The sequence below is a fragment of the Podarcis bocagei genome (genome assembly GCF_964188305.1).
Source record: "Podarcis bocagei genome assembly, chromosome: 4".
Taxonomy (NCBI): Eukaryota; Metazoa; Chordata; class Lepidosauria; order Squamata; family Lacertidae; genus Podarcis; species Podarcis bocagei.
This window is the reverse complement of record NC_138128.1, coordinates 25,512,098-25,524,452: the sequence shown is the minus strand read 5'-3', so window position 1 is coordinate 25,524,452 and position 12,355 is coordinate 25,512,098. Positions and strand designations below refer to the sequence as shown.

General features: G+C 45.0%; 1 protein-coding gene across 1 annotated transcript in view; it reads right to left on the bottom strand.

Moving 5' to 3' along the window:
• Positions 1-12,355, bottom strand: part of MINDY4B (MINDY family member 4B) — a 45,985-nt gene that overhangs the window by 27,552 nt on the left and 6,078 nt on the right. The window contains exons 2-5 of the mRNA XM_081190741.1: positions 8,621-8,733; positions 7,590-7,617; positions 2,034-2,207; positions 417-536 (exon numbers count right to left, since the gene is read on the bottom strand). Coding sequence (XP_081046867.1) covers positions 417-536; positions 2,034-2,207; positions 7,590-7,617; positions 8,621-8,733 — 435 coding nt within the window. The remainder of the gene's footprint in view (positions 1-416; positions 537-2,033; positions 2,208-7,589; positions 7,618-8,620; positions 8,734-12,355) is intronic.

Sequence of the window (12,355 nt, the reverse complement as noted above, 5' to 3'; positions counted from 1 at the left end):
TGTCGGGCATCCCTCCCCCTTTCCTGCAATGCCTACAAGAGACCAAGGACTGGGCTTAATATAGCAGGGCAGCTGTATTAAGGCTAGGTTGGGGGCCATCTATGTTTTAGGCAATTGGAAGCTTCTGTACATATGGGGGGGTGCAAGTCATATGCTGCTGTGTAAACCAGCTCTATGTCATTTCTGTTTGATACTTGGTATAACTCCCTTGATAAGGAAAGGGGTTTACAATCCACTTACATTATCACCATCCTGCAAAGGAGGCAACGCCAATAGCCACTTTAGACAGGGATCAACTGAAGCAGATAGATTGTGATTTTGCCCTTGAACATCCAGGGAGTACATGACTGGGCTGGGATTGGTTTGATCCATGCTGCACGATTACCAGTATAAAAATGGCTGCCAGGTATTATTACCTTATCTGTCTCCAGTGCGTAGGCCAAATCAGTATAAGGCTCGTGGAATCTGAAATATGCTCTTTTCCATTCATAGCTGAAGACTTGATATGTGCTTCCAAATAACATCCTCCGTAGTCCCTTGAAATGGTAAGAATTAAACAGCAACAAAAATATGGTCTTTATTAAAAGAAAGCTAATATTCCTGGCTTCCTCTGAACGAAACAGGCATTTACCACAATGATCAGGGAACTGGAGCACTTTCCAAATGATAAACAGTTAAGGCGACTGTTCTTAAATGCCACCCCTTTCTCCATGGATGACATGAAAATCACTGTGGTTCTTGGCAGATCACTTGAAATTGTACTTGTACTACAAATCAGAGCACATACATACACTCATATTCTGAAACCATCTTTACAGTTTCATTGTCAAAGCCAGTGGTGCAATATGAGAATCATAGCCTCCAGGCAGGGTCTTGTTAACTTTCTCGATAATCTGGCCCTCATCAAAATGTCCTCAGTCTCCATCATCAGTGGTGAGGAAAGAAATATGAATCAAGTGCACGGTAAGTAGTACAAATATACTTGCATGTCCTGCAAGCTTTTCACAAATCATCTCACTGCAGCTCCAATACACAGTTGAAACATTGCTAATGTTAATGTATTTGGGACATTTCAGTTTACAGAAAGGACAACTATGGAGGGATATGATCTATAAACATACTATAATTTGAACCATAAGCATACTATTATTTTTTTATATGACTTTTCTTTCTTTTTTCTTTTATGGTATAATGTATTGGTGTTTATGTTTATAAATGCAAGTCACTTGGTAACCAACAACTGCTAAGGGCAATAAATAAGTAAATAGAATAATAGTGACACCCACACCCATTTTGCACAAAAGATGGCTGCATAAATGGTTCCCAATGTGCTTTGAGGAAAACATAATCAAGGGGAATGTTTAGTGCTTCTTAATAAAAAATTGCTTGGGACAGGTTTTCTACTACTGCTCACCTAAGCAGTTGTGAAGAAAGTGATGACTTCCGATAAAACCAGAACTCTAGGTCACCCGACTAAATTAACTGGCAGCAGTTTTGGGGCAGATCAAAGAAAGTACTTCTTCACGTAAAACAAAATTAATTAATGGGATTTGCTGCCACAAGATGCAGTGATGGCAACCAGCTTGGATGGCTTTAAGAAGGAATTAGATAAATTTGTGGAGAGTTATCTGTCAGGAGGTCTGTCGATCAATGGCTATTCACAAATGGAGCCATTTTCAGAGGCAGCTTTCTACTGGCTCTCTGACACTGTTGTTTAGGGCTTGAATTTCTCCTCTAGCCCTGTATACAACACAGCGAGCCACCAGTAGAATTGGAACAAGGAAGTTAAATATCACATCATATCTGTATTGCTTAATACCTAGTGCAGGATCTGTTGTGTACATTCAGGGGCCAGTAGCAGCCTTGAAAACCATTCCAAACAGCCAATCCCCACTATATCCCTTTTAAATTATTTCTGACAGCAGCCAACTGCAGCCTTGATTCCAACAGTGCTCCTGGATAAGATTTCTGTGTCTCTTTAATTCTGGCGAGATTAAGTTTCATCTCATACTTAATTGACAAGGTCCGCTTACCACTGCCATTTCCAGTGAGATGGGCCGCCCTCCGAGGTTCGATGAGATGATGAGAGCTTTGGGAATCGAATAAAGAATATTGGATGGGAAACGGCTTTGCTTTAGGGGGTTTGTCATTTGCGACGCTGCAGCTGCGTCCTCTTTGTCGTCCTCCGATTTGTGGTCTTGGCACTTCTAGATAAACAATATAAACAAACAGAAACCAAGCTGTATGGCATATCCCTAAATACGTTCGTGTCAGGCTCCACATTTTCTGACTTTTTTTTTATAGCAAACATTCTCCTAAAATGAAGGAACTGCACAAAACCACGTCCCATAACATGGTTTGTATCTGCAAGGAGACGAAAGGTTTCAATATTGTTTCAAACCAGCGTGTCAAGAATATAATTCTCTTTTCGGTGCACATAAATTTATACATCATTTAAAAACAGTGCAAGGTGTTTAAAGGCAACAAATGCCAGTAGGTTTGCAGAGACTACAGCTTACAAAGTTAGCCATTTGATACCTGTTGTGTTAGTAAGTATATTTCCTTATACGTGAATTCCACTGAAACCAGTGGGACTTACTTCCAGGTAAATGCAGGGAGGTGTCCTGGACTGAGATGTTGATGTTACTTCAGAGTCACCCTCAATGCAATGTTTCCCCCCCCCAAAGCATTGCTTTTGTCGTCCGTGGTGCATGACACAGCCCAAAACAATTCAAACTCCCAGCAAGAAAGGATTGTTTTCTTTTGGCAAAAAAATCAAGCAAATATTTTTTGTACTTACTAGTTGACTCTTCTTAACTTCTTCCTGCAATATTTCTATGTAACTCAACTTGGAATCTACCCATCTTTTGACCTGCTGCAGTGCTGTTCTGTTTTCCATAGCTTCCAATAGACCGAAAGTAGTCACAGGCAAAATTACCTAGTGATAGTGACACTTGGAAAGGAGAACTGCCTTGGCTCAGTTTCCTGGATTACCAAAGAACAGGAGCTCTCCTTCTGGTTTAGAAATTAAATGGCTCTTGTCCAAATTACAGCACTAGGAAAGGTTTTGGAAATAAAGGCATGAACCCTGCCTTGGTAAAAGAAATATTGAAGTGAATAGTTGTTCTATTTTTATTCTCCCTTTCATTGTCCCACTAGGGTGGGACAAAACTGTCAGTGTCAGATTCTCTCAATTTCCCATTTTTCGGATTGCATTTTTTTAAATAAAAAAAGCTGGTTTAGTGCAAATTTCTTCTAACGTTTGTATGCAGTTTTGCTGTGCATATATATCTGCAAATCAATTTAACCGAATATAATGCATTTTTATGCATACTCTATCTTAGTGTAAGCATTTTTGTACACATTACTTGGCTGGAGAACTGCATTGTAAAATTCAGAAAAGTGTGAATGTCGAAGGATTGCATTATACCGGTTCCCATGCAAAGTTCGCCTCTAAATGTGAACTTAGTGGAATTCCTCCCCCCCCCCCAGTAGACGGGGGCTGTTTTTCATGCAAATAACTTACATGAATGAGTTTTTGAAATTTGTGGAGATGGTTGGAGAGTTATATGAAATGAGCTGCTTGTTCATTTTGGGTTTACTTAAAGGAACACCAATTTAACATTTTGCCCTTTTAATATATGTGTCAAGATCTACTCTAATTCCAGGAATATATGCTGAGAGTGGCATGCAAGGGACTGACACCCATATGTGATGGATATGTGAGATGATGGGATTCCTCTGGAAATACATTGTTTCATAGTAGTATGAATTCAATGGGACTTACATATATTGGATTGCATGGTTAATGAATGATTGCCATTTAATTGTTAACTGGGATTTGGGTAAAAATGTGTAAGGACAATATGGGGTGGCAACAGATGGCCTGGAAAGTTAAATGTGCTAATCGTTACAAATATTGGAAGAAAACTAGAAAAAATATACATTTCTTAGTTAATTTTAATTTGTGCCATTTGTCCACTAAAACCATTTTTGCATTTCACTCCAGAAATCTATTCCTTTCCACCACAGGTTTATGCTTCATTTAATGCATTCTTTTATTTCAAAATTCAGTTGTAAAGCATTCCCTGGTTTCAGCTGCCATAGGAAACCTAACGTTGTGTTGCGTTTTTGCTTTTTAATTTTGTTATATGAAACTCCAAGAAGCAGATAGTAATTCTACCTGTTTGAAGTTTATATGCCATATATAGATGATTCAAAATGTAGAGGAGTTGCTGGTGAGCTGTGTGGCCAACTATTTTGCCACACTTCCTGAAATATACATCCATTCTATCAACATTTGTTCCATTTACGTAGATCCTTACTAGTTTGATATATTTAAATGAATAGAATTTCAAAACACACTGTTGCTCATCTCAGGTAGCAGCAATCCACGCAGGGAAATGGATTACTTGAAAAGCAACCACCTCTCAGTGATAAAAGAAGAGGGAAACATTTAAATACTGTAGATTGCTTGTGTGCTGTCTATGGTGTAAACCAGTTTGAGCATAGAGGGAAGAAGAGTACAAATACAGACATGCCAAAAAACAAAACAAAAAACAAAACAGACACAGAGAGGGTTGCCAGCATTCTAACGGTCTCTGTTCCTGTGCGGTTAACAGCTGCTTGATCAGATTATATTTATCTCATTGCTGTTGCTGTGATTATTGCAGATCAAGCTGCCGTTAAAGGCACAGGCTCTGGCTGCTTTTGGTCAGCTGGGCATCTTACATGAAGTGCACAGTAGGAATTCTGAGCCTTCTCTCCATTTGGAAAGCAGTTCCCCATGACATTGCTGAAGAAGGCTAAAAACCTGGGAGAACCACATGAAGTGACTTCTGATGTAGCATGAGCAGTTGCTGCCAGGAAAATAATACATACATGGAGAAACACGAGGACATGCTAATACACAGAGCATAATTTGCCTGTTCCAAAAGGGGCTATTGCAAGTCCTATGAATGGCTCAAACGGCTGGGTATGTTTTGCCTAGGGAAGATACGATCAAAGGGAGACATGATGGCTGTCTTCAAGTACAATATCTGAAGGACAGCCATGCAGAAAAGAGACCGGACTCGTTCCTTGATGCTTCAGAGGGCACAAAGGGCAGAAATAACAGGGAAGTTCATCATCAAGAGAATTTTCCTATACAGTAAATAAATTCCATTGGACTTCCTTGGTGGACCTCTCTCTGGCAGCGTATTGAAGTGGAGGATGGATGGTACTGTAGTTACATCCTGCTTTGCCGATCCCACATTGAGCAAGGAGTTGCACTAGGTGACCTCGTAACTCCCATTCGACTCAGTGATTCTCATATCATAGGCCCTGCAGGGAGGGCTGCCATCTTGTTCACAAAATGTAAGGCAGTGAGGCATTTCCTGCTGGGAGCTAAGTGATGCGGAAAGGGTCGTTTGTAAAACAACAACAACAACAACAACAACAACAACAACAACAACAACAACTTATTATTTACACCCCACCCATCTGGCTGGGTTTTCCAGCTACTCTGGGTGGCTTCCAACAGAATATTAAAATACAATAGTCTATTAAACATTAAAAGCTTCCCTAAACAGGGCTGCCTTCAGATGTCTTCTAAAAGTCTGGTAGTTGTTTATTTCCTTGACATCTGATGGCAGGGCGTTCCACAGGGCGGGTGCCACTACTGAGAAGGCCCTCTGCCTGGTTCCTTGTAACGTGGCTTCTCGCAGTGAGGGCACCGCCAGAAGGCCCTCGGCGCTGGACCTCAGTGTCTGGGTAGAACGATGGAGGTGGAGACACTCCTTCAGGTATACTGGACCAAGGCCATTTAAATTCGTGTGTGCCAGCCATAGGAGCCAACTCCTAGGGGCTGAGGTCCCTTTTCCCCACATAAAATATTTGATGGGGCCACCCCCCACCCCCAAGTGGATGGACATTGCCAGTCAAATTATGTGTGTGCACTATGTCTTGTGGTTATGTGGAGCGGGGCTTACCTGCCCCCTCCCCCAAATACTTTATTCAAGTTGGCACTCCTGGTGCCAGCAGGGGAGCACTTTGCCCTAAATCTGCCTCTGGTGTCAGCCCATGCTAAAGACACATGACCAAAGTGTCTGGGTGTGTGTGTGTGCAAAATGGCAATCCTAAATGTGAAAATCAAAAGACAAGGGAGGACTGCAAAGACTGCGTGAAGGGCATGCAAAAGTTATATAGAAACAAATATATTGATGTTATGTTTTAATATAGGTTTAACATGTTTTTATCTCCACTGCTGGGGGCAGTATGTCTCTGAATACCAGTTGCGGCAGAGTGCTGTTGCACTCATGTCCTGTTTGCAGGCTTCCTGTAGGCATCTGGTTAAAAGCACTGTGGGAACAGGATGCTGGAGTGAAGGAAACATTGGCCTGGCCCAGCAGGGCTCTTCTTGTGTTTGAAAATTGATTGATAAAAGCTTGATTTTGATAGATGATAGATAGATGATAGATAGATTAGATAGATAGATAGATAGATAGATAGATAGGTAGATAGATAGATGATGATGATGATGATAGATAGATAGATAGATAGATAGATAGATAGATGATATAGATAGATGATAGAGAGATATAGATGAGATAGATAGATATAGATAGATGATAGATAGATAGATAGAGATGATAGATGATAGATAGATAGAGATAGATAGATAGAGATGATAGATAGATAGATAGATAGATAGATAGATAGATAGATAGAGAAGAGGAGGTTAAGGGGTGATATGATAGCCATGTTCAAATATATAAAAGGATGTCACATAGAGGAGGGAGAAAGGTTGTTTTCTGCTGCTCCAGAGAAGCGGACACGGAGCAATGGATCCAAACTACAAGAAAGAAGATTCCACCTAAACATTAGGAAGAACTTCCTGACAGTAAGAGCTGTTCGACAGTGGAATTTGCTGCCAAGGAGTGTGGTGGAGTCTCCTTCTTTGGAGGTCTTTAAGCAGAGGCTTGACAACCATATGTCAGGAGTGCTCTGATGGTGTTTCCTGCTTGGCAGGGGGTTGGACTCGATGGCCCTTGTGGTCTCTTCCAACTCTATGATTCTATGATTCTATGATTCTAGATATAGATAGATATAGATGATAGATAGATAGATAGATAGATAGATAGATAGATAGATAGATAGATAGATAGATAGATAGGACCTAAGAACTTAAGAAACTGCCTTATACTGAGACAACCTATTAGTCCACTTAGCTCCATATTGCCAACACTGATTGGCAATGGCTCTCCAGGACTGCAGACAGGGGTCCCATCTCCCCCAGACCTACCTAGAGACACCAGGGATTGAATTTGGCACTTTCTGCATGCACAGCAGCGCTTATACAGTATACTGTCGGTATTCTACGTCACAGGGAATCCAATCATGAACGTTTCTCTAAAATTCGTTTGGAAGTAGTTAAGCTGAGTTAAACCTGTGTAGGAAGACACTTCCAGAAATGCCTTCTTTACAGTTTGCTGGATTCGTTTTAGAAGTGTCATCACCTGCATTTCTTTCATACAGCAGCAATCTTTTTAAAAGCAGTTGCTGCTGCTGGCAAGATCACAACACTGGGAAATAAGATGGGAGGAAGTTACCTGATGGGTGGTGTGGCTGATTTCCAGTCTGAAAAATAAAAAACAAACAAGATGGATTTGCTAAAAGCGCAAATCTAGCAAAGACTCTACCAAAAAACACCCCAAAATAACCCCTAGTATTTGCCACCAAGCCTTCTGTCACACAAGCATATCCTGGGCGTTCCAGTTCTATATATATTTACTCAAAAGTAGGGATGGGGGAGAAATTAGACTTGGTTCATATTTAAAGTCAAATCTATTAAATTAGAAGCAATATGAGAATCAAACCACAGTCATCCTCTGAAATTCTTACTTATTTGAATTTTGCAATCTCCGACACATGTTACAAAAATGCATACATTAGGGGAATTAGGGAGTGGGTGGTGCTGTGGTCTAAACCACTGAGCCTCTTGGGCTTGCTGATTGGAAGGTCAGCGGTTCGAATCCCCACAACGGGATGAGCTCTGCTAACCTAGCAGTTCAAAAGCACACCAGTGCAAGTAGATATATAGGTACTGCTGCGGTGGGAAGGTAAACGGCATTTTCGTGCACTCTGGACAAACACCGGCTCCCTTGGCCTGAAAAGCAAGATGAGCGCCACACCCCATAGTCGCCTTTGACTGGACTTAGCCATCCAGGGGTCCTTTACCTTTACATTAGTGGAATTAATAGATGCATAAAAATTAATATATTAGTGAAAGTAGCATACAAAAATGTAGCATGTTGGGGCAATCACTTGCCAAAATGTGTACTTTACACAAAACCTCATGCAAATATATGTTTATTAGGATAAATGTCTGATAACAGGCTGATCCATTTTCATGGGATTTTTTTTTAAAAAAAAAATCTGGAAATTCCTTCAGAAATGTGGAGAACTGAATTCAAAATGGGAAAAATGGGAAACCACGAAAACAAAGATGGACAGAGCCTTCCATCCCTACTCAAAAGTAAGCCCCACTAAATTCCATGGAATGTCATTTCATAGGTTTGCAACCTTAAAGGTGACCTACAGGCACATGCAAGAATTAAGTAGGAATTTTAAAAAAACTTACCCATGACAACTAAAGATCTTTCTCCACTTGTCTAGATCAGATATTTTGCTGGATATCTCTTCTAGCTCCATGTTTTCCAGGCTATGTAGATCACTGGATGCCTTCTTGTCCATCTGTTCACGGCACAGAACGATACGATAGCTTTATAAACCAGCTCTCCAGCACATAAGAGCAGCTCATCCTTCTTCCACACAAGTGCTGATATGAACTGTCCTGATCTTGGGGTTTAAATGGCAGGAAGGAAGCTCCCTCCCTTTTCTATCTCCACTCTGCACTTAATTGTAAACTCAATACTGTCTCTTAGCAATTAAACTTTCATTAGAGTTGGACAGGGCCTCTGTGTTTTTCTGTCCATTGTATATACAGCATGAATGTTTAATTTAAGACACAGATTTATATAAAAACAGGCTGCAATTACATATCTATTTCAGGGAAATCAGAATTATTTAATAATTGAAGGCATCGGCCTTGATGCCGCACAGGAAGACTGACAGGTTGCTTTCAAGTCACCGGACGGAATGGTGATGCGTTTTAAGGCTAATGCTTGATTCCGCTGAAGATGATAGCAGGATGCCTAGTGGAGCAGAATGAGAACGAGATCTTGTTCTTAAATGAAATGGCCAAAGGACAAATACTTTTCATGAAGATCTCCTTTCTGTAAACTCTCATGTAACTTTGTAAAGGTAAGGCCGTGTTACGCTCAGTAAGCGAGACACTTACACTGAAGAAAGGCACTTGATCTTTGATGGACACCAGTTTATTGGCAGCTAGTGCTGCTTGTTGATAGCAGTGGGCGACTATGTCTTCTACATGGTATACACACTAAACTGTGGTCAGCACAGCAGTTTCGGTTTCAGGAATTAGCTTATTCTTTCTTATTTATTCTTTAGCTTAGCTTTGGTGTGTTAAGACTGGCTCTGCCTGTGTGGATTGCTGAACACTGCAGGATTGCAGCTGCAGTTTCAGCACGCTTGGCATTGCAGTTCTCTTTATTGGGGATGGGTGGGAACATGCATGCTTGAATATGGCACATTTGAAAGGACAAATGGTCCCTCCATGTGTCAGGAATCAGCCAGCTCCCAGTGAAGGTTTGCAGCCAGCTGAAGAAAGCAGCCAGGAGCAGAGAGGGTTAACTGGCATGCAGGATGAACATTGGCTAGTGCCAACTGCCCCGTCCCTTGGAATGCTGGTTGATAAGGGAATGACTGAGAGTGGGTGGGAAACCAGCCAAAGCTCTTGGGGAGTTCAAACAGAAAAGGAAGGAGTCTGTCAGAATTGGAGCTGATCCAATCCCTCCTAACAGTCGCTAGGGGGAGGGCTGTTAGACTGGAAACAAAGCAACAGATGCAAAGTGTGAAAGTTTAATATCTTCTGTAGAAACTGGAAGGAGTCTTCAGAAGGGTCATCTTGATTGATGATGCCGGAGGCTGTATTAGAGCCTTCTGGAGCTATCTGTTTGTTTTGACAATAAATAATCCTTTTTAATTAACTACGCTTACTGTGTGATCAAGCCAGGGACTGGATTCCTGACACCAGGCTTCCTTTTTACAGTGGTACCCCGCAAGACGAATGCCTCACAAGACGGAAAACCCGCAAGACGAAAGGGTTTTCTGTTTTGGAGGCGCTTCGCAAGACGAATTTCCCTATGGGCTTGCATCGCAAGACGAAAGCCCATAGGGAAATGCTGGCGGTCAGGAGCAAAGACTTTCGCCCACAGCCGGCCTTCAGAAGAGGACCTCTTCTGAAGGCCGGCGGGGGGCAAAAGTCTTTGCTCCCCCCCCCCGCCTGCCTCCCCCCCGCCTGCCCCGGGCGATCTTAAAATGCTGGCGGGCGGGAGCGAAGCGTTCGCTGCCGACCCCCAGCATTTTAAAATCTCCAAGGGACAGCAGAGAAGTCTCTGTCCCGGGGAGATTTTAAAATGCTGGGGGTCGGGAGCGAAGCGCTGCAGACCCCCAGCATTTTAAAATCTCCCCGTGTCCTGGGAAGATTTTAAAATGCTGGGGGTCGGGAGCGAAGCGCTGCAGACCCCCAGCATTTTAAAATCTCCCCGTGTCCTGGGAAGATTTTAAAATGCTGGGGGTCGGGAGCGAAGCGCTGCAGACCCCCAGCATTTTAAAATCTCCCCGTGTCCTGGGAAGATTTTAAAATGCTGGGGGTCGGGAGCGAAGCGCTGCCGACCCCCAGCATTTTAAAACCTCCCCGGGACACGGGGAGATTTTAAAATGCTGGGGGTCGGCAGCGCTTCGCTCCCGACCCCCAGCATTTTAAAACGCTGTTCCGAAGTGGGGAGTGGGGGCGGGGACACCTGCCCCTGCCGCCCCACTTCGGAAAGCTGTTCCGAAGTGGGGAGTGGGGGCGGGGACACCTGCCCCCGCCGCCCCACTTCGGAAAGCTGTTCCGAAGTGGGGCGGGGGGGGCGGGGACACCTGGCCCCACCGCCCCACTTCGGAAAGCTCTTCCGAAGTGGGGAGGGGGGGGCGGGAACACCTGGCCCCGCCGCCCCACTTCGGAAAGCTGTTCCGAAGTGGGGCGGGGGGGGGCGGGGACACCTGGCCCCGCCGCCCCACTTCGGAAAGCTCTTCCGAAGTGGGGAGGGGGGGCGGGAACACCTGGCCCCGCCGCCCCACTTCGGAAAGCTCTTCCGAAGTGGGGAGGGGGGGCGGGAACACCTGGCCCCGCCGCCCCACTTCGGAAAGCTCTTCCGAAGTGGGGAGGGCAGGCGGGAACACCTGGCCCCGCCGCCCCACTTCGGAAAGCTCTTCCGAAGTGGGGAGGGGGGGCGGGAACACCTGGCCCCGCCGCCCCACTTCGGAAAGCTGTTCCGAAGTGGGGCGGGGGGCGGGGGCACCTGCCCCCGTCGCCCCACTTCGGAAAGCTGTTCCGAAGTAGGGCGGGGACACCTGGCCCCGCCGCCCCACTTCGGAAAGCTCTTCCGAAGTGGGGAGGGGGGGCGGGAACACCTGGCCCCGCCGCCCCACTTCGGAAAGCTCTTCCAAAGTGGGGAGGGGGGGCGGGAACACCTGGCCCCGCCGCCCCACTTCGGAAAGCTCTTCCGAAGTGGGGAGGGGGGCGGGAACACCTGGCCCCGCCGCCCCACTTCGGAAAGCTCTTCCGAAGTGGGGCGGGGGGGGGCGGCGACACCTGGCCCCGCTGCCCCACTTCGGAAAGCTGTTCCGAAGTGGGGCGGGGGGGGCGGGGACACCTGCCCCATCCGCCCCACTTCGGAAAGCTGTTCCGAAGTGGGGCGGGGGGCGGGAACACCTTCTGAAGGCGGGCAGGGGGCGAAAGTCTTTGTCCCCCCTGCCTGCCTTCCCAGGGGCTTTTAAATCGCCCCGGACAGCGGAGAAGTCCTCCGCTGTCCGGAGCGATTTTAAAATGCCGCCCGCCAGCATTTTAAGATAGCCCCGCACAGCGGAGAAGTCCTCCGCTGTCCCAGGGTTTTTTAAAATGCTGGGGGTGGGAAGAAAAGCCCTTGTCCCCCCCCAGCCTTCAGAAGAGGTCCGGGGACAGACTGTCCCCGGACCTGGTCTGAAGTCGGTTTCCCTAGGAACGCATTAATTGATTTTCAATGCATTCCTATGGGAAACCGTGCATCGCAAGACGAAAAAACCGCAAGACGAAGAGAATTGCGGAACGAATTAATTTCGTCTTGCGAGGCACCACTGTACTGTACTTTGTGGTTAATGGGTTGGAAGAGTTATATGCAATCTTGCTTTTGCACCTGCAGAAGCTTGG